General features: G+C 39.0%; 2 protein-coding genes across 3 annotated transcripts; one reads left to right on the forward strand and one right to left on the reverse strand.

The window, feature by feature from the left end:
• Positions 1–66: 66 nt before the first annotated feature.
• Positions 67–23,253, reverse strand: NUSAP1 (nucleolar and spindle associated protein 1). 2 transcript variants are annotated; one of them, XM_026848970.1, is made up of 11 exons: positions 21,072–23,253; positions 12,841–12,906; positions 11,631–11,819; positions 10,407–10,581; positions 9,045–9,134; positions 8,202–8,314; positions 7,070–7,257; positions 4,717–4,892; positions 3,085–3,195; positions 2,429–2,540; positions 67–1,948 (listed from the first exon to the last, which is right to left on the reverse strand). In XM_026848970.1, the coding sequence occupies exons 2-11, from the start codon at positions 12,841–12,843 to the stop codon at positions 1,861–1,863; spliced, it is 1,245 nt and encodes a 414-aa protein (XP_026704771.1). In that variant the 5' UTR covers positions 12,844–12,906; positions 21,072–23,253; the 3' UTR covers positions 67–1,860. The 2 variants fall into 2 exon arrangements, with proteins under 2 accessions (XP_026704771.1, XP_026704770.1); XM_026848969.1 differs by lacking the exon at positions 21,072–23,253 and adding an exon at positions 14,047–14,279.
• OIP5 (Opa interacting protein 5) lies at positions 14,521–22,415 on the forward strand. Its single transcript, XM_026848973.1, has 5 exons — positions 14,521–14,824; positions 14,925–14,991; positions 15,959–16,081; positions 16,625–16,706; positions 18,033–22,415. Exons 1-5 carry the CDS (start codon positions 14,530–14,532, stop codon positions 18,171–18,173), a joined length of 708 nt encoding a protein of 235 aa, XP_026704774.1. The 5' UTR covers positions 14,521–14,529; the 3' UTR covers positions 18,174–22,415.
• Positions 23,254–23,259: the final 6 nt, after the last annotated feature.

Consider the following 23,259-nt stretch of genomic DNA (forward strand, 5'->3'; position numbering starts at 1 on the left):
TGTAAAACACCCCCATCCACTAGTTTTAAACTGGAGAAAGTGTGATGAGAATTAATACCCTGAGGAATGGTGCTTAAGTGTGACTCAGCCCCTGAAGTTTACAAAGAGCAGCACCAGAAGTGAAAAAGGCAGAAGTATTTCAACCTTTAGCTGTGGCTCCTCTGAAAACTAAAAAAAGAACATGCTGTCCCTGCCAAGATGGAAACAGCAGTGATGCAGCAGGCTTGGCCTTTAGTTCAGAACTGCTGCCTGACCCTCCTACAGCTTTCTGGAGCTGAGGCTGTTGAACAGAAGTAACACTGCCAGGGTGGGGGTAGGAGGAACCCACTGCCCCTCCCTCTGCTCCCTGGGGAAGGCAGAGCTGAGCTTGATTAGCACCTTTCAGGGCAGAGTAGATCACACTTCTGAAGACAGCTGTAGTATAAGAAGCTCCATGGCACAGAAGTTCCATGCCTCTTTTTCTGAGAAGTCTTGTTTTTCAGTAACTTGAGAAACACTTCAAAGAACAAGCAGTAAATGGTTTCATTTCAGCTGTCACAAACTTAGTGCTTTGATTAGATTGACCTCCACTGCAGTGACCCTCTTTAAGTGTACTTTACAAATGTTAAACATGCCTACAGGAAGCAAGCTGAAGCAGCGTCTTGTATTATCATTTACCTCTTGCACAGAATTAAATAGACCAAGAGCAAAAGAAGGTAGAGGGTTATTCTTTCTAAATATGCTTTCATGAAGCAGGAGGCAGGCTAATCAGTAAGGAAAACTCACCACAAAAAAAGATACTTTAGTAAATACAAGTGTGAACAAAACTAGTGCTACATTAAGGAGGTTGTTGTACACTAGATGATAAAACCAGTGATAAACAGCATATGTACAAAATATTTATTTCCCCCTCATTAAGTTTTTAACAAAACAACTTTGTTTTTGTCATTTCAGCATATATTTGATAGAACACTAAATTTGTTTAAATAATTATTTGCTCAAAGTTCTAGCTGAGATTACAATTACTAAATTGCCTTTCAAGTTCCATCTATAACAAATCTAGACAGCATTTCTATGTATTTAAGAGTAACAATAACAACAGCTTTTAAGTCTATGGTATCAGATGTGCCTCAACACTACTGTAGCCTTTTAAGCATCATAGATATGAAAAGCAGAATTTTGCTAACATCTGCAATTTACCACAGAAAGGGACAACCTTAACTGTTCAAAGCATCCAGTTGGTAGCTTGTAAAGCCACTTTTCAGTTGTGAATTTTAAAAAATATTGTATTTTACTATTAAGTTATGCTGTTAGCTGTTAGTTTTCCAGAGAGCTTGAATATTTTTTCTTCTCTTGGAAATTCCCTATTATTTCATAGGTCTGCAATTAAAAATGGTGAATAATTACTGTAGCTGTTGTTACAGAATTTAAGAAGTGACCTAGAGAATGGGGCAAGCAGAAGTTTCCAACTCCTTTAATCTAGCAGTGGTACATTTTGAAGCTCTCTATCCAAAGCAAGCATTCTAGGGGGGTAACAAATGCATGCTGGTAGACAAGTCTGGCCTAAGTTGCAAGGAGGCTTCTGGAGTATTTTTTTTTTTCCCCACTTACATGTTCTTCTTTAACATCTTTTGGTAAATGAGTTAGTTAAATGAAACATTACTAAAGAACTGGAAGTAGTTCTAAAGTTCATGAAAGTTTAGAGCTCTCATCTCTGAGAAGCTGATCACTAAAACATTATGCCAGATGCATTGTAAGGCCTCATTCAATGCTCTCTGGAGTCTACTAGCTAATAGCAACCAGAACCATACACAGACAGCACAAATATTTACATTATAGGAACAGTATTTATAGTAATTTCTTCAATATTTCTTCTCCCTCCTAACCCACAGAAAGCCCTCTACGGTTTCTAAGAGCCTCTGCCTTTTTCTTTTTTCTCTCTTGCTCATGTTTCTCACGCCTTTCTTCCCTGAAGGGGAAAAAGAAGAGACACAGACCATATCAAGTTAAAGGTAGACACAAAAGCAACCAGAAGAACCCAAAGTTGACCAGGGCTTAACATGTACTTGACCAGCGTGCTGTGTTTGCATGGGCAGAGAGAAAACAGCAGCATTTTGGACTGAATCCAAATATTTAGGCAAATACTTCTGCTTAGACATACAGGTTTAACATTCAAGGTAACCACATGTCTCTGTCCACTGTCCACCACTTCTTCCGAGGTGAAGGTAGATCTCCAAACACTAGTACTGGTAGCTTTCACAGAATAAAACCATCAGAATCAGAGCCGCCCTTTTTGTTGGCCTTTCTAATATCAGACAGACTATTGGAGGCAAAGATTGCTTCAATGTAAAAGTGCTCTTTCCTGAACTGCATATTTAAATCCTAACAAGAAAAATGAGCCATTGTATTTTAAATAACACTATTCATAAAAAGCTAGTGGTGTACTAACCTTGTCTGGAGAGGTGGCTGTTTGTAATCTTTCTTACGCAAAGAGATGTTGCTACCGCCAGACTTACTGAGGACTGTATTCTCTTTATATTCTCCCCAAGGTTTTAGTCGTCCTACAATTTAGGGCAAAAAAAAGAGACTATTGAACTACTAGTTTAGTAGTTGTGTGCTTAACTTCTCATTGTGAATTTTATACTAGCAAGCCTGTTTCTGCTGGTTGACTAAGATGAAATGCCTCTTCAGCTGTATTATGTTTCACCAGCCCATTCCCTACAGTTAGTTTTTCTGTAAGTAGTAACAGGTGACTGTACTTACAAGCAGCACTCACCATACAAAGTTCAGCTTCTCACACAATAGTGCACTTAAAAATTAAAAAAGCCTCATTGTGTAATATCTCCTGTACATACATCTATTCAGTGGAATACAAGGATGTTTATAGGCTTTTAGTCATACTTATTCTTCAGTAGGGAGGCTCTTAAAGCATATATTATGTAGAAATTTAAATCAGTCCACTGATTGTGAGGGAATCCAGAGAGAAAAAGGGAAGGGACAGGGAAAGAGGCTGCCAACTTTGCTGTTATGGTTGTATCAGCACCTTACTTTGAGCAGTGGAGTCTGAGGGGTGTGACCAACCCAAACTGCCCAGGATCACAGTACCTTTGTGTGGCTGATACGGAAGGGGCCTCGAGAGACTTGCTTTGAGATCAAATGTCTTCTTAGCGCTTGTGGGTTCTGCAGAGTGAGCTGCAAACTTGAAGGGGGTGATAACTACAAAAGGCATCAAGAGATCGTTCTTAATTACAGTGGTAAGAAAGCTGTACATAACAAGTTGGAAAGTGCCTGTGAAAGCCACCTTACAACTATCAAGACCAGAAGGCCATTAGATGCTACCGCCTGCTGCCTCTAAGGATGGAATTGCACAGATACAGCTTGCTTGAAATAGGGAGCTTTGAGGTATGGAGAGAGCAAGAGTTGTAGAGCATTAACCCTTTTGCTCCAATTATGCTACACAATAGCATATATAGCTCCATGTATTTTTCTACTCCTTCAGAGCAAACCATGTTTCCTTGTCTCTGTGCTTATTTGGAACCAAGTGGATTTTCACACTAAAAAACCCCAGCATTCCTTTGGAACACAGCAGCTTCAGATCAGCGGTGGAACTTTTCTTTCCCCCTAAAAAACATCAGTATTGTCATACAGCAAGGCAGACAACTCTGGGTTCCTGCCCTGTGCCAATGTACATGTGACATTCAGATATCACTGGTTAGATAGCAGAGCTGTGCTGGTACAGAGATCACAGAATCATTCAGGTTGGAAAAGACCCTTGGGATCATCGAGTCCAACCATCAGCCCTACTCTACAAGTTCTTCCCTATACTATATCCCCCAACATCTCATCTAAACGACCCTTAGGCACATCCAGGGATGGTGATTCCACCCCCTCCCTGGGCAGCCTTTTCCACTCTCTGACCACTCTTTCTGTGAAAAAATTTTTCCTCATGTCCAGTCTGACCCTCCCTTGTTGCAGTTTAAAGCCATTCCCTCTTGTTCTATCACTAATTACCTGTGAGAAGAGACCAACACTAACCTCTCTACAATGTCCTTTCAGGTAGTTGTAGAGTGATGAGGTCTCCCCTCAGCCTTCTCTTCCTCAAACTAAACAGTCACAGCTCCTCCAATCACTCCTCACAGGATTTATTCTCCAGGCCCAGCTTCATTGCCCTCCTCTGCGCTCGCTCCAGCACCTCGATATCTCTCTCGTATTGAGGTGCCCAAAACTGGACACAATACTCAAGGTGTGGCCTTGCCAGTCAGAAGAATTCTGCTTTTTCGTATGAGTTTTAGTTCCTGAATTAATTAGGGTTGCTGGGGCTGGCAATAACAGGGTGTCCTACAACACAGCCAGAAGCCTGGTACATGCCAGTCCCGCAAGGAGAATGAGACCTCTGAGAAGGCATCAGGGACTCCTCTCACCACAGACAGGATCTCCCTGTACCTCTTACACAAATCTTTTGCTACATAGTCCCTAGAGGTCTAACAGATTTTCTATATTTTTTTCTGTAGATAGCTAAGTACCATATGTTTAAGTCTTAACACCTAATCATTTTAGTCAAAACACTGGAAACCAAAGGAAACAAAGAAACTACTGCAGTTTCTAAAGAATTGGTCATAAATTAGAGAGTGAAATTAAAACCTGGGTGCATGACATTAGGTTATAAAAAAATTATATAACAATTTAATAAGTGTCTTCATCTGAGAAACCCAAATATTTACCATCCATTTTACTCACCCTTTGATGCAGCCACATCATTATTACTTGCATTTCCCTTGCTGTTTTTCTGACTTATTAGTTTGCAACTCTTTTGGTTATCAGGTGTGCAGATTGCCTCCAAGTATGGAGACATTCTAGATGGAGTCTTGGTAAGAGAGCGTTTATGCTCATTATCTTCTGTGGCTTCTGAGAACCTGAAAATTATTAGAAATATGAAGACAAAGTCACCTACAAGGAATGTAAGCAATGTGACAGAGTACAGCAGGTTCTGTGTTCTTACTTTTCTTACAGGTGGAAATATACTGTGTATAAGATGTTCACAGCTTATGCATAAACTGGACTAAAAGTAACTTGAAAACTGACAGCAAGGGTATAAGCCTTCATCGATAACAATAAGTAATATTAGGAATTACAGAGAACTGACTTTGTTATTTTGGAGAACAAACATATTTGGATGCAATAAGTTAGATTTCTTTACCAACAGAGATGATTTACTTTAGATTTGAATTCTGTAGTAAAACATATGAATATTGTTAATTTTAAAATTCAGATTTAAAAAACTGAAAGAAAATTAACAACAAAACTCTAGAACTTGGATATACAAGAGGAAGAAGCTGGAAATTTTAGTCAAAAACCCCACAAGTTACCAGCATACCAAGACACACACATGTGCTGTACATATGTGTGTGTATACATATATTTTTAATGTGTATGTATGTATACATAAACACAAAAGAAAATTCAGAATCTTGCATGAAGTAATACCCTTACCAAAAAGGTACTGAGTAAGCTGAAAGCCTGCAAGATATGGAAAGACAGTGAGTAAACATTGAAGAAAGCTATGTTGTGAGGGCTAGGAAGTTTATGGATGAAGTGCAGCTTGCAAGATCCACCCTGGCACATGTTTGGACAAATAGAAAGAAACCAAATTCTAAGAGTGTTGTTTTGTTCTACGTATTGCTAAGTAGGTCTGCAGTGAAGACAAAGACCATTCGACAGGACACCACAGGCAGAATGAATATTGTTTTCATTTGTTGTTACTGAATTCAAAGATAGCACATTTAAAGTAGAAACAAAGCCAGTAAGTTTACAAGCGTGAATCACACAGAATTGTCTAGGTTGGAAAAGACCTTGAAGATCATCCAGTCCAACCATTACCATGATTTTACAAGGAACCTGTAATCTTGACCTTTGAATAGCAGAACTGCATTCAAGAGTCCCACAATTATTTATTAGGAGATGTCAACATTAGAAGTTGCCCTGACTTCACAACAATCCCACACACAATTTATTCAGGGACAAAAAAGTCCCCGCAGCTATAATCTTGACATGTAAAAATTGAGAAGTGAAGGTTATCAGGAAAATGGAAAATAACGCAACTGACACTTGAGATTAAGTGGGTATTGTTATCAGGGGGAGAAGGATAAGGGTAGATTATAGACTGTCTAAATCTGAACTTCAGTCACTGTGGAAAGTTTAGTAAAATGAATAAAGTTGGAATTAGTATTATACAATAGTTAGAAACCAACAAAGAAATAGTAACGACAAGGAAACACTGGAAAGAAAACTGGGCAAAGGTCATTTATTAATGGAGCACCATACAGACTGTCCTATTGATTCCTCCTTTTATAAGTTTTTTGTTCTAGACTTTGTAAAAATGAGCTAATAAAATTTACTGATAGCAGAAGTTAATGAAATATTAACATAACAGAGAATTAGATTACTGTGTAGGAATAATGAAATGTGTGTGATGTTTTAAAAGGAACGGAGATGAGATTTAATAGCATTGAGTACAAGTTCATTCATTTAGCAATTCCTCTTGACTTTCTGATGTCAACTTTGTTCCCATCTGCTAGAAACAACCTGCTTGTAGTAGTCACTCACAAGAGAAGCACCTGCTGCAATGTCAGGGGGGAAGGGGATGGAAGAAAGGAAAAAGATAGTACTCCAAAAACCCCCAAATAACTCCATTGCAAGACTCACCCAGAATGCTGCATACAGTTCCAGTTAAGTAATCTCAAGGATAAATTGTTCAGATATGAGAGGCTATTATGTTGCCTGACAAAGTGGAAAACCTAACAAGTAAGAGACAAAACCCAATTTGGCTTGTCTGGTTTAGCAAAATGAAAGCTCTAAGAGATGCAAGATTCCTCTACCATCAGACATCAAAATGAAGAATCAAGATAGTAACAGTACAGTAAGGCTTAAACCAGCCATTAAGCTAGGCTGAAAGTGAGCAATCAGAATTAGTCTCATGTAGTTTAGTTCATGCCTGGAATAGAAATCATGTAGTCAAATCACTATCAGTGTTAATTATTTCAGGTGTATCATACCAAATTTCTCACTGGTAGTTTCAGTTTGTTCTTTTTACCTGACATTCATTTTGGATGTTGAAAGGACAGAAGGATTAAATGAAGATTTCCTAGATAAAATACTCCGATTGGCAGTGTTCAGAGAACTGCGTGGTGAACGCCGGTGGTTACTAGGAGTGCAGGTAGCAGAGGATCTGCCTCTCTCTGGATCTGAGCTGAATAACAATGTTTTGCCACTGGTTTGTTTCTAGGAAAAAGCAAATCATGAGTTAGCAGACTCTGCTAAACATTTATCAGAAAAGCAGCTAAGGGAAAAAACACAATGAATCAGAAGCACAGGGTCTCTTGAGTTTTCCCCTTCTTTAAAAGCATATATTAAAACATAGTTTTATTTTCATTAAACTGATCCGAAAACACGTACCCTAGAATTGCAATGTGGAGTGCCTTTTTCTGATGCTCTCAATGATACAGTTCTTTGGCCAGTTAGGTAGTTATTTGCCTTAAGTACACATTGTATCAGTGTATGCCATAGAAAAGAGAAACTTGGTGTTCAGGAGTTTGTGTTACGGTTTTGGTATGGCCATTGACAGATTCATTTATTTATGAATCAATACATTACAGTGACTTTTCTAAGGTCTGCAGCACTCAAAGAGGCCCTTTTAGCAACTTTCACCCATGCAAGCGTGAAATACAAGAACTGACAACTGGGGGCACTGGGAACAACACAGATTGCATATATTTTAAAAGAGTCATATGCAGCCATTGTCCAATGTTTAAGGCACAAAAGAGGAACTTAATCTTCAATTCCCACTTTTTGAAAAAAACCTCATCCTCATAGTTAAGTTCTGCAGCAATTCAAGCAGTTGTAAACAAAAGCTCCAAGAGATCCTTCACAAGAGTAATTGTGACAATTATTTTTACTCAAAACTGACAAGTTATTTGTTGGTTCCTATAGCTGTAACCATACACTGTTAATATATAAAAACTTATATAACCATATAAGTTATATGCAAATAACTATATATAACTAGTTATATAGGACTGCAGCTAAATTTCACTGATCATAACATTCCACTGCATGACACATGACCAGCTACTTACAGCTCTAGAGATTCTACAGGACTTTTACAGAGAGGCTCTGGAAATAAGTGAATGCAGGAACAATGGGTATCTTCCTGTGTTATCACTTACCTTGGCTTCGTTGACAGAACTGCTGCTGTTTTCAAGCAATTTTTTTTTTCTCTCAATGTAGTCAGCAATAGATTCCATTTTCTTGAAGTGAGCCTCATGCAACTTCTTAAAGTCTAAGAAGTTCCAAAAATAAGAAGTCACATATCTGATAAGCTCCTAATGAAGTTTACTTAATCAGAGAATCTTGCAACACCTATCATTATGGCCTCAAGGAAAATATAACATATGCCCATAATTAAGAATTGTATATGTACAAGTAACCAAACAGTGTGAAACAATCTGCTTCACCTGCTGACAGCACCAGTCATCTGGTGCATGCTCTGGAGAATTATAAAATCATAGAATGTTTTGGGTTGGAAGGGACCTTTAAAGATCATCTAGTCCAACCCCCCATTTCTGCAGTTAAAGAAAAAAAAGAAATACATTCATTAGTTTAAAATTTGGCAGTATTTTATGAAGCAATAAAATTTACCTAATGCACATAATTGCTACTGCTGGGCTGTGTTACTAAAGTGAAAACTACACAACCAGGAGTAACAGCGTGTCTTCATCTGCTCGTTGTTTTGAAATTCACTAATGCAAGTATATATCCAAAATATATCCAAAAAACAGTGTTTGACAGATCAGTTTTATAACATACATGCAAGTCATTTACTACTATGACTTTACAAGTTGGAAGATATATCTTAAAACTTAACCTTTGGGAACTCTTTTTTTGCTTGCTTTTTAAAGAGAGGATGTTCTTCAAGCAGAAAGAGATTTTTAAAACCCAAATTTCTAAGTCAAGTCTCCCCTCACACACAAGACAACATAGCTACTTCTAAAGTTGGTAGAGTATCTTACTTGGTGTAGTAGCTTTGACTCCTGTTTTCCCAGACCTAGATACACGGCCTACATATAAAGGGATCTTCCCTCCTGTGTGATGAGCATTGCCTAGTACAGTAAGAGCACACAAAATCATTATAACATCTGGAAAATACTTTGTCATCATAACCTTTTCAAAATTATTTGTTCCAAAACACACCTAAAGTGGGTTTAGGTTTTAAGAAATAAAAACATCACTGGAATAGATATCTCCTAAGTCTCTCAGAGGCCCTTTAAATCATATGTCAGCAACAGCATGTATCTTTTACAGTCATACTAGGTTATTACCTTTCAATAGTAAAGTATTTTATGGGGGAAGTTAACAAGATAACTATGCTCCTGGGAAGCAAAACCACCTTTAAACTCACAGGTCTTGATCTGTTTCATAAGCTAGAGTTATTTAAGTGTTGATAACAAAGAAGAAATACCTTTTGGCCATCTCTGCTGCTGCTGCCTTACACACATATACAGATCCTAAATTCTTTTTATTATCTCTGCTCTCAGGCATAGTATTAAGCTCATGTTCACATTTTAGTGATTAATTTTATTTTATTAAGAAAAAAAAAAATCAGGTAAAGACTCCACAAGTTCAATGTTTGCATATATTGAAAGCAAACATTTGTTTTTCTCTTAATTCACATCCCCTTTAAAGTAAAGTTGGATGATTTCAATACTGAATATACTGAAAGAAATCCTCACTGGAAGCAAATAATGGGTGGCTGTTGAAAACAAACAAACAAACAAACAAAAAAATCAACTTTTCACCACTAAGTGCAGACATAGTATTTTTGTCACAAAACTCTTGCTGTCTGAAACTACTGAAAAAAAGAAACAAAAACCCTAGAAAGTATGGAAACTCATAATTACAGGAAGAGAGGTGTAATGTGCCAATGATCAGGATGAATGCTTCCTCAACCAAAGCATTCTCTACATATTCTGTTGCTTCTTGTCTTTAATGTCATCTTAGAATGAAAGCGACAAAACCTGCTCATCTGGAGGAAAAGAAAAATGAAGCATGAGGAAGGCAGCTCTCCCTTTCTTGCTACTTTTTAAAGGAGCCAGGTGGCATTTCAGAGTGTTCCAAAAGGCACTGATCCTAAATATCAGGTCCAGAGTTCTGAAGCCAAGCCAGCGTAATTCCTACACTGCAGCATTTGTGGATTTGTGTTACAATTTGTCAAACAAGTACACAAACAAGACAGATTTTTTTTCTGGTGTCCTCAAATAAGGTACTGATCATCAGACATGCCACAAAAATCTTAGTAGACAATAAAATAATCAAAAGGTGCATTTCAGGTAGTACAAATTACTAAACTTACTTTTTCAGAATTTTCTACTTACATTGATCTCCACTAACTTTAGTAGAAGTCTTCCCTGGTTGTTGTTTCTGACCAGGACCTATCCCTGGACCCTCAATATCCTTCTTTTTAGTTACTTCTTCCTCATTTTGGAATACCTTCTGTTCCTTTTGATGCTCAGCCCGAGGCACTTTGTTTTCTTTCATTTCCGAACGCTCCTGCAGTTTAAACATACTTCATTTAAACAGTCTGTTCTGACTGGTTATAAAGAAAGGCTGTTTTGAGAACAGTCAGTCACTGAAACAGGTTGCCCAGAGAAAATGCCTCTGAAGTTTTCAATATCAGATTAGATAATGCCTTAGGCATTGTGGTCTGACCTTGTAGTTGACCCTTCTTGGATTGGGAGATTGAGCAAGACTTTCTCAAGTCCAACCTGAATTAACCTGTGAAATACTTATTTCGCAAACAGATCTATATTAGAAAGCTTTTACCTGCACAGCTCTAACATTTTAGTATAAAACTGCCTTTATTGGCAAAAGCTAATTATTTGCAAGTAAAAATAAATTTACTGGCTATGTTACTTTTTAACATTGCAGCTTTGGTTACTGTACAATCCTTTATGTAACACTAACAGGCTAACTCATCTTCTCATTTCCCTCCTCTAACTCTAAATCAGTAAAAGTCTTTCACACAGTTTTCAGTTCACCCAATACTTGCACGTAATTCTAGAGAAAAACAATCCTACTGCCATCTCACCTTGAGACTTCCCTCAGTCATACAACCCACAAGCAAAGAACCCACTGAGAGGAGCGGGAATTCAAAAAATTCTGAAGTTAAGGCAATCATCTAACTTCTGTTATTTTTTTTCTACATAAAGAAATGGAATATAGCCTTATTTTAGATAAATTCTGAAACTAGTCTCATATCTGGAATACTATAATGAACTAGTGAAAGAAGTCTTACATTCAGATGAAGAGTTTGGAATTGTATATTAGAGAAATTTAAATTATTTCCTTGAAGTAATGACTAGCAAGTAATCTCTATTCATTATGGAATAGCATGTAGTTAAGATGGACAAAATCAGTGCTACAAAGTACAGAAGACCAGTACCAGAACATTCACATAAGAACTTCTATATATAAATATACACACACAAAAAATACACACCATGTGCTAAATGGTGGTAGGAAAAAAAAAAAGTGCTTAAATTATGCTTGGGAAAAGAGGAAGGATGGCCAGCACACAAAATCAAGCAATGCAAATTCACCTCTTTATCACAAAGACTTGTATTTTCTTCACTGGTATTATTTTCCACACTGGTGTTTCTCTTTTTCTGGGTTATTCTCTTTCCTTTACCACGTCGCTTTGTAATAAAACATACTGAATCGGGCATAATTTCCTCCCAATTGGTCAGTTCATTTGATTCGATGGAAGCAGATGCAGGTTTTTCAGAGTCCTGTAGCAGAAAAATACCATAATGTGGAACATATCTGATACAAACATAAATTAGATACTCTAAAGAGACAGTTTCAATTTTATTATTGAAAAAAGCATTTCACACAGAGGAAACACAGTAGCATGCCATTTAGGAATGCAGTAATCAAGAAATTTGCAGTATCTATATCTCCCTAAACAAAGCTCATTGTCTGAAGACTTTAAAAAGAAGTCCTACAGTTGTTTTATTATATAGCATTTTAAATAAGATGATAAAAGCCTAATCCTTTATATCTGTAATCTGACTTGCATAATGCTGTGACCCTCCCAGATTTGCACGTTCCTGTGGAATACTGTCCTCTAAAAAAAAAAAAAAATCAGAGCCTCTTCCATTCTTGTTAAAAATTAAAAATAAGCTGACAAGGATTACACCTTGCCGTCAAACCTTTAAAGAAGATTTTAACTTAAAGGGAGACATATTTTAGAAAAAGAAAATAACAATTTACTTTCTATCAACAATGTAAAAACCATTGCCATATCCAACAAAATAATTCAGCTTACAGAAGAAAAAAAACTTAAAAAAAAGTTAGGAAACAGTACATTAAGATGAAACATCATGATTGTATCGCTTTCATTATAATGTAAATAAAATGTAGTAATACAAAATCCTTTCCAAAGAGTATTTAGTCCCTTTCATCTAGGCATGCAAATATAAGAAATTTTTATATTTGGTACTGCCTGGAGCTAAAAAAAGCAAGATTTAATTATATTTTGGACTGAGGCTGAAAGATAACATTGTTAATTTTCACAGCTGAAAGGAAATCAGCTTTAGGTCATATAGGAGGCCACTTCAAAGATAGTATTAGCACATCAGTTTCTATCAGTACATGAGTGCATTAAACTAAAGGCACTATTAAGAAAAATATATTTTTATTACAGCTCACATCATGGTAAAAGCCAGCCTTCAGTACATGCCCTGCTCTACTAGTTACAAAGCTAAGCCCACGTCTTTTAAAAAGAATGGCTGATCTATTATCTATTACCATATTTTCATTTTCTTGTTTTGCTCCATGAAAGTGCTGCTGCAGTGCCTTCAACAATTTGTCTGCCTAGAGAGAAATCAAAACAACACTTCAACCAAACATCGCATTAAGTCATCAAACAAAAAACTGGCTAAACCCAACTAGTGTCCTATAAATTGATCCAGCAAACAAGCAGAACATTTCCTGAGTCCAGTGGAACAAGGCATGCATAAAGCTCCATTCAAGTCAGTCAGATTAGAGAAAGTACTAAGAAATATGGATTATATATATAAATAAATTAGAAAATATAAGTGTTAATTATATATAAAGACAAATATGCAGCATATTTTCCACAGAGGCACAAAGACAAGTTTATCCAACTAGGTTTATGCCAGTGTGTCTATTTTCGAGAAAGTTTAATTATTCAAGGATGAGCGAGACTGTTTTTAGAAGCGCTGCATATCTGAATGTGAGTTAAAATTGTATCAGATTTCTGTTTTGCCCACGCTACATGCAAAGCATTCTTCTCACCCATCGCATACATTCAGCGATAATAGCAGTAAATAACAACTACATGATTGATATTTTAGGCTAGAAAAGACTCTTAAATAGCTAATTGGAAAGGACAGCATAAAATCAAACTTGAACTATAAGTTTAACGACAAAATAACGCACAACTAAAACCCCAAGGAAGAAGCCTTAGCCTTGTGAGGACAGGGAGTTCCTTTGTCCACTTCAGTCGCGGATCTTATTTTTTTTTAGGGCTTTGTGCCTTCTCCCACTGTTGGCGCAGCAGGCGGACTGCGCCCCAGGGATTTACTAGCGGTGCCTACCAGGAGAGACCGAGCCGCTGTCAGAAATCTGCAGCTCTAGGCTAAAGAGACCGGTGCATGCTTCAGCTTCTCTTTCTTAACCACGACGGGTAAACAAACACACGCACTCTCGTCCCTTAAGGCACCAGCTCCGACTCCTAAGAAAACCCCAGCAGCTACCAACGCGCCTCCAGCCCCGGAAGGGGCCGGGGACCGAAGGCTCCCGTCGGTGTAGCGCCCAAAACGAGAACAACTCCCCCAGGGACGGGCGGGGCGCGCTCCCTACACGACGCTCGCTCCCCGCGGCCCCAGAGCCGGGACCGCTCCGCGCAGGGCGGGCGGGATCCCAGAGCTGCCCCCAGCCGCCCCTGCCCCAGCCGCCCCTGCCCCAGCCGCGGCGCTGCCCCCGCCTCACCCGGAGGTTAGCCTTCAGGCCGGCGGCCTTCGCCACCCGCTGCAGCTCGACGTATTTCAGCGACTCCAGGTGCGGGAGCGAGGAGAGCGCCATGGCCGCAGGAGCCCCCGGCCTAACCGCCGCCCTTCAAATCTCGCGCTCAACTGACGCGGCGCGCCCCGCCCCCGCCGTTCGAACTCGCCCGCCTCGCCGGGCTATTGGCTGGGCGGGGCAAAGGAGGCGTGCCCGGGGGTACGGAAGCCACCAATAGCGGCACACCCACCGAAACCCAATATTTTTCAAGCGCCATAGGCCCTTCCTGGAGAGGGGAAAGCCCCGCCCTCTCCTGTTGATTGGGCATTCTAATGACACGGTACCGCCCACTTCCCAATCATTTCGGGCGGTGAGGATTGACGCACACGGTGCCCAATGGCGCCGCAGATCGGTGAAGCGCGCGCAAACAGAGAGGCCAGGCCCGCGCGCTCAAATGCGGGGCGGGAGAAGATGGCGGTGCGGCGGCAACTGAGGGGTTTTTTTCAGGAATCGCAGTTCAGCGGCTTCGTCACTGTGGAGAGGCCGCTCTCCCGTGCTGGTTCCCTGTGCTACTCGCAGTTCTCTTCATCTCCCTCGCCGCCGCCGCCGCCCGCGAAGGTGGCGGCGTTGCTGCCGCGGCAATGGGAGCCGCCGGTGGAGGACTGCGCTGTATTCCACTGCCGCGACTGCTGGGCGGTGCTGGGGGACTCGCTGCACCTGTGCGCGCAGAAGGAGCAGTGCGGGATTGGCTTCCTTGTCTGCTTCAGTCAGTGCCAGGCGGGCGGAGGGGCTGGGCCCCGCGGGGGAGGGCCGGGGAACCGGCTCTGGAGGTGTCTCGTTTTGAGCCGGTCTCTCTTTCTCCGCAGAAGTCACGAACGACGTGACGTGGGAGGACTCGCTCGTGATGGGCCTCGAGGGAGCCCTCCTGGGATGGTGCGTAGCTCGCCTTGCTCTTGCCTTTAGCCCCCGGCCTGCCGGGAGCAGCCGCCGCGGTAAAGCCCTGTGGGCAGAACCGGACTTGTGTAAAGCTGGGAGCTGGGAGCTCCGCTGGCTTGTGCCCTGGGGTTGCCTGCGGGCTTGGTAAGATTCCAAGTGCTTTTTGTGCCCCTGCTTCGTCATTTCGGATGGAGAAACCTTTTGTAGGTATGGAGGTCTCGCTTTTGTCAAAATCATGAGTTTTGCTCCTCTAAACTTAGTGGAACGTTTAAGCAGCACAGTAAAAGACAGCCTAGCCTTTCGGGATCTTCTGTAAGAAGAAAAGATCTGTTACCTAAATTAAAGCATCTCTTTTGGTTGGGTTTTTTAATTGGGTTTTAGTGGGTTTTTTTAAATACTAAAACCGAATAACTTATGCAGTGCAATTTGCGACCCTACAACTATCAACAGGTTTGGTAACACTGGGATTAGTCTGATAGGAAGGATGTAAATACCACCTCAGGGCTTACAGAAACAGTAGTTAAAATGATGTTTAAAGGTTATTTTGCAAACTATAAGGGCTGGGACCTTTTTAAATATGACTTTTTTTTTTTCCCCTCTCTTTGCATGAGGCTATTATAATCTCTTTTTATCAGGAGGAAATTCACATCTGTGACCTGGCACAGGCATTGTTTTACCAGTTAAATTATGTCTGAGTAGTATAGCCTAAACCACTCTGATAATGACATTTTCTTCTTTATAATTTTTTTTCTTTAATTGCAACTTATTACAGAGATTATATTTCCTCATACAACATGCCCAACTTTTTATGTTCACATTCTCTTTGTATGTATTATTTTTTAAAGAAAAAGCATTATTATGTTTTGATTTGCTGGCCTAATAGAATTGAAGATTTGGTGTCCTCTGACAAGCATACAGTTTCAGAAGCCTCTGTTTAATAATATTTTTCCCTTTCTCCTTTTAGTGCTTACAATAAGTTATGCTGTCGGGTATGTGGCTTAATCGTGGGCTTCATTCTTTATTCTGCCTCCCGTGACCTGGCATATCTCCGAGGCTTCTTCTGTTTCTTCCAAGACAGCATCCTCTGGTGAGTATACTGTATTCATACAGTCAGTGATTTCATGGGGAACTTGTAAGTTATTACAATACATCGTACAACTAATTTACAGATAACAACAGCGGCTTTACCTTTGACTGAGCACATTGGTGTGGGATTTTAATACCCTCTATGTTTAAATTGTTTGTATTGGTGTCACTCCCTTCGATTTGCCTTGCACTTCTTGAGTGTCCTCATGTAATGTCAAAGTTTAAATTTAGTTGTTTGCAATACTAAAATCACCTTCAGTTCCAGATCTGCTTAGCTAATGTAAGGTATTAACAGAGTTCCACGATAGATTGAGGATATGACTACAGAAACTGTGAATTACTTATAGCTGATGATTATAGCTCTTATAACTTATAGGTCTTAGGATTTCAAAGTAAAACCACTGTTTTAAATATTTTCATAATGTATTGACTACTTTTGGCAACAACTTCAAAATAATCTTAAATAATCTGTCTAAACAATGAATGCAACTGTTTTTTAACTCCTTTTCTTGGTTTTTTTTCCCTTTCCCCTTTTGTTTTCCAGTTATGTCTTAAAAAAACAAATTATAGTAGAAGCTTCTAAGGTGAATTTTCCTGCTGTGACCCTAAAGGAACAAGTGCAGAAAGTAAGGTTTTTACATTAATTTCTATTGAAAATATTTTTAAAATTCTGGTATTTTTGGATATTAGTCCAAAAATATTTATACAGTTTTTTTTAAGTGTATAAGATGGATAAAAATACTGACTTATACTATGATTTAAATGCATGAGACGTGCAAACATTTTCTAGAACCACTTATCTGCAAAACATACTGAGTTCTAACAAATTTTTTTACAAGAATGTGTTATCCTTTTATCTTTGCGCTTTGAAAAGAAAAAAATGAGAATCACTTAGACTTTGCTTAAGTATTACTACTTGTGTTGTACCTATAATTGATAAGTCACTGTTGAATAATTAAAAAAATAGCAGTGTGTTAATTTGTAAGGGATTCTAGCACAGCTGCATTTGTGGCTATGTAAGCTCAAAGCAGCATGGCAATGTTTACTTTTAGCATCAGAGACAATACTAGATTCGCCCTTTTCTTTTGGTGTTTAAGTTCTTTTCTGTAACTTCGTTAGTTGTTAACTTAGTAAATTATCAGTCTCATAGCTCAAATAAAGTTACTGTGTGTAGGAGACAGCCAGTCTATCCAGTATTTATGTGCTTAATTGTTCTTTACTATTTTTTCTTTTTAGTTTCTGTTCTTAGCATGAAAATGGGCCCGTGACATTTCTTAAATTTTGCCCTCTTTAAAGTTATCTTCCAGTGTCTTACATCAGAGTGTTTTTGTAGGTCAAGTGAGGCTAAAATGCAAGTCTTATCCAGGCACTTCTAAAGTTGAGACCCATTTTTTAAGTAAAAAAATGGTAGTACTTCATTGCAAACATGGAGAGCTTGCTTGTTGGCTGGAACAAGTGCAAGAATCTCATGTTTTCTTTTTGAGACGCAATGTCAGCAGGATTTTACTCTTGTGCTTTCAATGTGTTAAGTTAAACCCCAGATTCTAGAAATGGCGTTTTGGAGGGACTGTCCACATGTAATCCTGAACTCATAATGAAACTGTGTCCACATATTGTCAAAGAAGGTCTCTGGCTGTGTAAAAACTTGCAGTGAGTTAACTAGGAAAGATTCGATTGATCATGTTAAGGCTCCAGCAACTCTGCCTCCTTAAGTAGAGTATTTCTGTATGTCTCTGAAAGGGTCATTCATCTCTCTCCTCTTCGCAGTGCAGGCCTCTGATTTGGGTGCCAGTTCTGGCTGTAACTAGCCATGCATTTGAAGCCTGGTATAATTTTCCATCTTGAAAGTCAGCTGCTCTTTAGCCACTCAAAGTGGGGTGCAGATCATTCAAAGATCCAGCGTTAGGACATTTGTCTCTAGCTTTAATACTCTTATTTCTCTTTTTTCCTAGCTGAAAGAAAAACTTGTGGAGATCCACATTCGCATAGAACTTCTGATAAAGCAGCTGCAGGAACTGAAACAAAATAATAATGTGTCAGAAAGGCAATGGCAAAGGTCTGCATCAGATGCACTTGGCCAGCATATGCAGTAGTCAGGGTCAACTAATAATATGCAGTTTTCAAGAACTGCTGGAGTTGTTCCTGCATCTCTGCTGAGTTTCATTATGATGAAGTAAAGCACCATAATGGGTTTGAGTGTTGATCTGTCATTTTATCTGTGTATGGAAAGAACTGATGCTTAAGTGCATCCCTTCAGTCTACATGGAGCACCTGGAAATCTGACAAACTGAAGTTATGCTTGGGAAAATGAATACCTCACCCATGCAGCACATCACTCTCTGAGACAGTAGTGTAACTGTGACTTTGGTTTTGCCCCTGAAGTCATTACAGAGAATCAGCCTTTGAAATACTAAAATCACGTTTCTGGAACTATGCAAAACATAGTAACAAGATGATAGTCAATGCTGAACTTTCTTACAGAGATCTTGAACTCCTACCTTTTCATAGGGTATGGTGTCAGTGGCAGCTAGCTGTTGGTCAAGTGGCTCCTTAGCTACATTTGGTAGGTGAGACACTGCTGAATGGCGTCCTGATTAGTTCTTTTAGATATGCTTGTATGTGGGGCCTGCAAAAGGAGCAAGCTAGAATGTCACAGAAATTGCATGGTGTGTTTAGTACATGAATCTGGATGGCACAATGCTGGCCGGAGTACAAGGTTTTGGATTTCGGATTCAAGGGCAACCAACATGCCTTCCAAGTCCTCTGGAAGTGCAGCCTCATGACTGCACAGGACTGAGGCAAGTTCTGGCAGCTCCATGAAGCTTAGGCTGTGAGCAGCTGCCTTTAACAGATTTAAGCCTTTCTGGGGCTGAAGCTGTGAAACCAAGGAACAATCTTTTGTTCTTCACCTCTGCTCAGTTGTGAGAAGACTGCTCTGCTGAAGTTGTGATGATCTGCCTGCTGCCTTCGCTTGAGCAGGCAAGATGTTTCATAAAAAATCTGTAGTGGGTACTTCTGGGCATTTCTCTATTTTGAATGGATTCTGCTTCTTTCCAAACACCTAGAAAGTAATTTGATGGAAAAGAATGCTGCTTACCCCTTGTTATTGGGACAGAGCATCTTTATCCTTAATTCTTGATAATTGGAGTATTAAGGATACTTTTTCCTCTCCCTTTTGCTGCGTAAAGAGCTGATGTTTTAAACCTTCCATAAAGATTAGTAGTTGTCTGTAGTAGTCAGAGGTTTGTATTTACTTGATCAGCTTCATTCCAGTGATGCAATTTGTCATTCCCTTCTGCTTCCATGTATGACTGGCTGATTGCACTCCATTGCTGCTGCAGCTGCCCAGTACTCCCTGTATTTCATGGTCTTATTTGTAAAATAACTCTTGTAATAGGCTTGGAGCAGAAGAAACAAAACTAACTGCAAGGCACTTCAGAGGCTTTAGGTGGGCAGCTGGTACTTCTGCTAATGTTCACTGTGCTGCTTTTTTGATTAAGAGTTCTGGGTTGTCTCAGTTCATTCTGATTAAGCAATAACATAGAATATCAACAGACATTCTGCAGGGAGAGGAGGGGTGCTCTGTTAAATTCTAATACCATATGCTGTCTAAATTATTTTTATTGTTTGTTTTACAGATTTGACAAGCATAAGTGCAAAAATATAGTGCTTATCAGTAACAGCTAAATTCAGGATATTAAAAGTATAACTACCTGAAGTAAATGTTACATGCTTCTAAGTTCTGTTTCATGGCCTGTAATGATAAATATTGTCTTCTCTAAAATGAGCTCTATCCTGATTCCTTAACTGGAAGGTGGTTCTGAAAAGTTGTCACAGTATATGCATGTAAAGTTTAGATTTGCTGTATTTGATTATTTCATTAAGAACAAAGAATTTTTTTAAGTTGTGTTGTGCAGTGATTTACGCATTATGTTTAAGGGCCAGCTGGTCTCTTGTGACCACACTCATACTGTGCAAGCATCTCCCCATCTCAGGTAAACATTGGTCTCTTGTATAAATTCACCTTTGTGTTACTTTCAAAGTGACAGCCTTTTTGTTGTTACATCAGTCTATGAAACATGATTGATGACGGGACTACACACTTATGCCCTTTTGCTCTGGTTTCTGCACTGAGACTGTTTCTTGTTACATACTTCACATCTATACTGTGTGTAACAGTGTTAAATTGTCTTGCTTCATTTAGCTAAGTGTCCACCCCTAAAAGGAAAATAAAGCTGTCAATTACATTTTTTTTTATATTATTCAGTTGTAAATAAACGGTTTTTAAAAAGCTGACTATAGAAATATATATTGTGCAGATCACTGATAATACCATGTGAGTCATGAGCCCACTTTTTCATAGATTATGTTTGCAGAAAAAAATATCAGTTTATCTTGCTTGGATTATTGGTCCATTATGAAGCATTACATTAATGATTCCTCATATTACATATTGTTTAGTACATAGCATGAATTTGAGCAAGTAATTGCTGGCAAGTTGGGGGTTTTAAAAAAAACTACACTTCTCATCTCTGGAAGTGGGAGGCCCTCCACTGTAAGTCAAGCTGTGGTCCTTGATGTCTATGTCAAGTGATGTGTTTTCTTGGCACTGACGACTGCCTGATGCACCTGCTCACAGCAGCACAGTGTTAGAAGTAAATTCTGGTTTAAGACACAAACCACACAAAATGAATGCATTATCTTCAGAAATCAGAGATGAACACTTACTGAAATATCAACCAATGGGTGCACTTTAAGTGATGCTTATGAACTTTTTATTCCTGAAAGACCTGGCGTTTGATCCCAGAGCCTGTCCTAGATTCAAATTCCTCTTACTCTACAATTAATCAGTAAATACTAATTTTGCTTATTCTAGTGTAGAACCTAATCTTCTCTCGTGAGGCATCTTGAGAGATGTGTTCTAGCTTTAAGTGCAGCCAGGGCCAGTCTGGCTTGGGAGAGATGGGTTCCCTTTATAAAGGAATACCAACCACTTAGAAAGTGAGTCTCAAGGTCAGGCCTTCTGATGTTAGCTATCCAGCAGCCATCTTCTCTTGATCTAAAAACAACTAGAAAATGAAACAAATTAAGGTGGTTGAACAAGCTACTGAAGTAATTAACAATCATACTGTGGGTTTCTTGTAAGCTAGTGTAAGGGTTTGCAACCCATAGCAGGTTTTGGAAAGCTTATATCAGTGTTGGGAGTCGTGGCTTCTTCAGTATAGTCCCCATGAGGGAGACACAGCACTTCACAAAACTTGCAGCAGCAGCTGCAAGAAAAGCTGTGCCTCCCTGCAGGTTGTGACATGCCACCCACAGAAGGAATTTTTCAGAAATGTAGTTGCCAAAGCAGAAAACAATCCACATATACAAAACAGTTGTCTGAGGGCCTTTTTAATTTTAGGCCAACTATACAAGTAACGGAAGCCTTTTACTACTACCTAAACCAATCCTTGAAGCTTTTATCTGAGTATGAGTGAAGTAACAATTTTTCTGTAGATGCCTTCCAAGAAGTCGAAGGCTCTTGGAAGTAGACACGTCTCAGAAGTGGAGTGTACGGTAAGCTGGTTAACATCTTCTGAACAAATGACACATCCAGTTTTAGTGCATTCTCAGCCTGTGCTGCTTTATTGCTAAAAAAATTTGTATACAGGTGCAGAGTTTCCAAGTTCATTTTTAAACAGTTCCTCTTTACAGTGTCAAAAGAATAAAATCTTATCTTGAAATCCTCAAAGATGCATAGATATAAAAGCAAGCTGCCTTTTGGAAAAACATCAGAATTTGCAGGGAGACATTCTTTCACTGTTACCATGTAAAACGTGTGCAAGGGGAGTACATAGTTCCTAGTGACACCAATAATTCCCTTCCTTAATCTGTATGAGCATGACATCAGAAGTTCAGTATAAGTATTTTCTACTCTGTTTTTTTAAGTATGAAGGTAACTTAAGAATCTATAACTAATACTTTGCCTTTGTTGTTACACCGTACTTTTCAAAAAGAGGATATCTTCACTGACATACTAAAGTAGTTTATTCCCCAGCTTTTATACTGAAGGAAATAAGCATTAACAAAGGAGACAACTGATTACTCATCACACGAAATAAAATATTTTGAACAGAGTTTAAAACCATGAGAAGTGTTCTAAAGAATACCCAATAAAAATCAGGTGGCCGTGGTTAACTGCTGGGTCTACTTTGTTTTCCAAATTCTCATTTTGCTTGAAGTTGGCTCAAGGGATTTCATTTAGTTTAACTTCTGATACCATAAGATAGTTCTCTTATAATTTTCCGATCTTCATTTGGCAATTCTTGTGTAACTAGAAAAAGTACTCATGAGAAAAACGCAACACACACACCCCCCCTTCTAAACCCAAATCATGGTTGGCTATGAAGTATGAACAGGAGTTAACTTGACACACAATTTCTTCCTGCAAGACACTTCCTCTTTCTATTTAAGAAAGAGGACTGAGCCTCTGTACACGGAGAAGTGTTCTGCACAAGTTAAGCCCACCTACGAAATTAAGCTACGCTAGAAGTATGGAATTCTGCAGTAACAAGCTAGTATTCTACATGCTTGAATACAAGTTTAAACTTGGAAAAAAGTATTAGTGATGGAGGCTATGCCACACATTCTACGTTATTTCAAACTGCCAGCAGAAATTCACTGCATTATCCACTAAGACTTGGGAAATACTACAGAGAACACACTTAAAAGTTTACAGAAAGATGGCACCCAAATTCCCCTTTAATAAGTGAAATAAAGAAAAAAGACTATAGCAACCTGTGTTGCAGAAGATAAAAGACCTTCAGTGATCAAATCTCATTTTCTGTTTTTAAAAATCTCTTTAAAGAACTTAAAAAATATACAAGATTACCAGTATTTTCAGGTTCATTCCTGCAGGTGCCATTATTGCTGGCTGGTACCAGTATGCTTCAGTACAGCTGCCTATGTGGCTAGAGAGTTACCTGAAAATACTGTCTATTAAAAAGCTATTCAACACCTGAAATATATGTACTGTGCTTATTAATTTCAGTCTTCTCCAAATAATTTCTCTCACCACACCCAATCTTATTACCTACTGCCTGGCAAATACAACACTCAATTTGAGTCTGTGGTTTTCATTACTTGTTTTTTTGTGGGGTTTTTTGAGTTTGTTTTTTTTTTTCCCACCCGTTTCCC

Source organism: Athene cunicularia, assembly GCF_003259725.1.
Source record: "Athene cunicularia isolate RWA chromosome 5 unlocalized genomic scaffold, athCun1 chr5_part1, whole genome shotgun sequence".
Lineage (NCBI taxonomy): Eukaryota > Metazoa > Chordata > Aves > Strigiformes > Strigidae > Athene > Athene cunicularia.

What these genes read in the sequence shown, in the direction of transcription:
- NUSAP1 (XM_026848969.1), bottom strand. Translation starts at nt 14,139, where the DNA reads ATGGCGCTCTCCTCGCTCCCGCACCTGGAGTCGCTGAAATACGTCGAG. An exon ending in AGTCAAAGCTACTACACCAA is followed by an intron (nt 8,315 to 9,044) that starts GTAAGATACTCT and finishes GGAACTTCTTAG; the next exon opens with ACTTTAAGAAGTTGCATGAG. An exon ending in GTTCTGTCAACGAAGCCAAG is followed by an intron (nt 7,258 to 8,201) that starts GTAAGTGATAAC and finishes GCTTTTTCCTAG; the next exon opens with AAACAAACCAGTGGCAAAAC.
- OIP5 (XM_026848973.1), top strand. Translation starts at nt 14,530, where the DNA reads ATGGCGGTGCGGCGGCAACTGAGGGGTTTTTTTCAGGAATCGCAGTTC. An exon ending in TGGCTTCCTTGTCTGCTTCA is followed by an intron (nt 14,825 to 14,924) that starts GTCAGTGCCAGG and finishes CTTTCTCCGCAG; the next exon opens with AAGTCACGAACGACGTGACG. An exon ending in TAAAGGAACAAGTGCAGAAA is followed by an intron (nt 16,707 to 18,032) that starts GTAAGGTTTTTA and finishes CTTTTTTCCTAG; the next exon opens with CTGAAAGAAAAACTTGTGGA.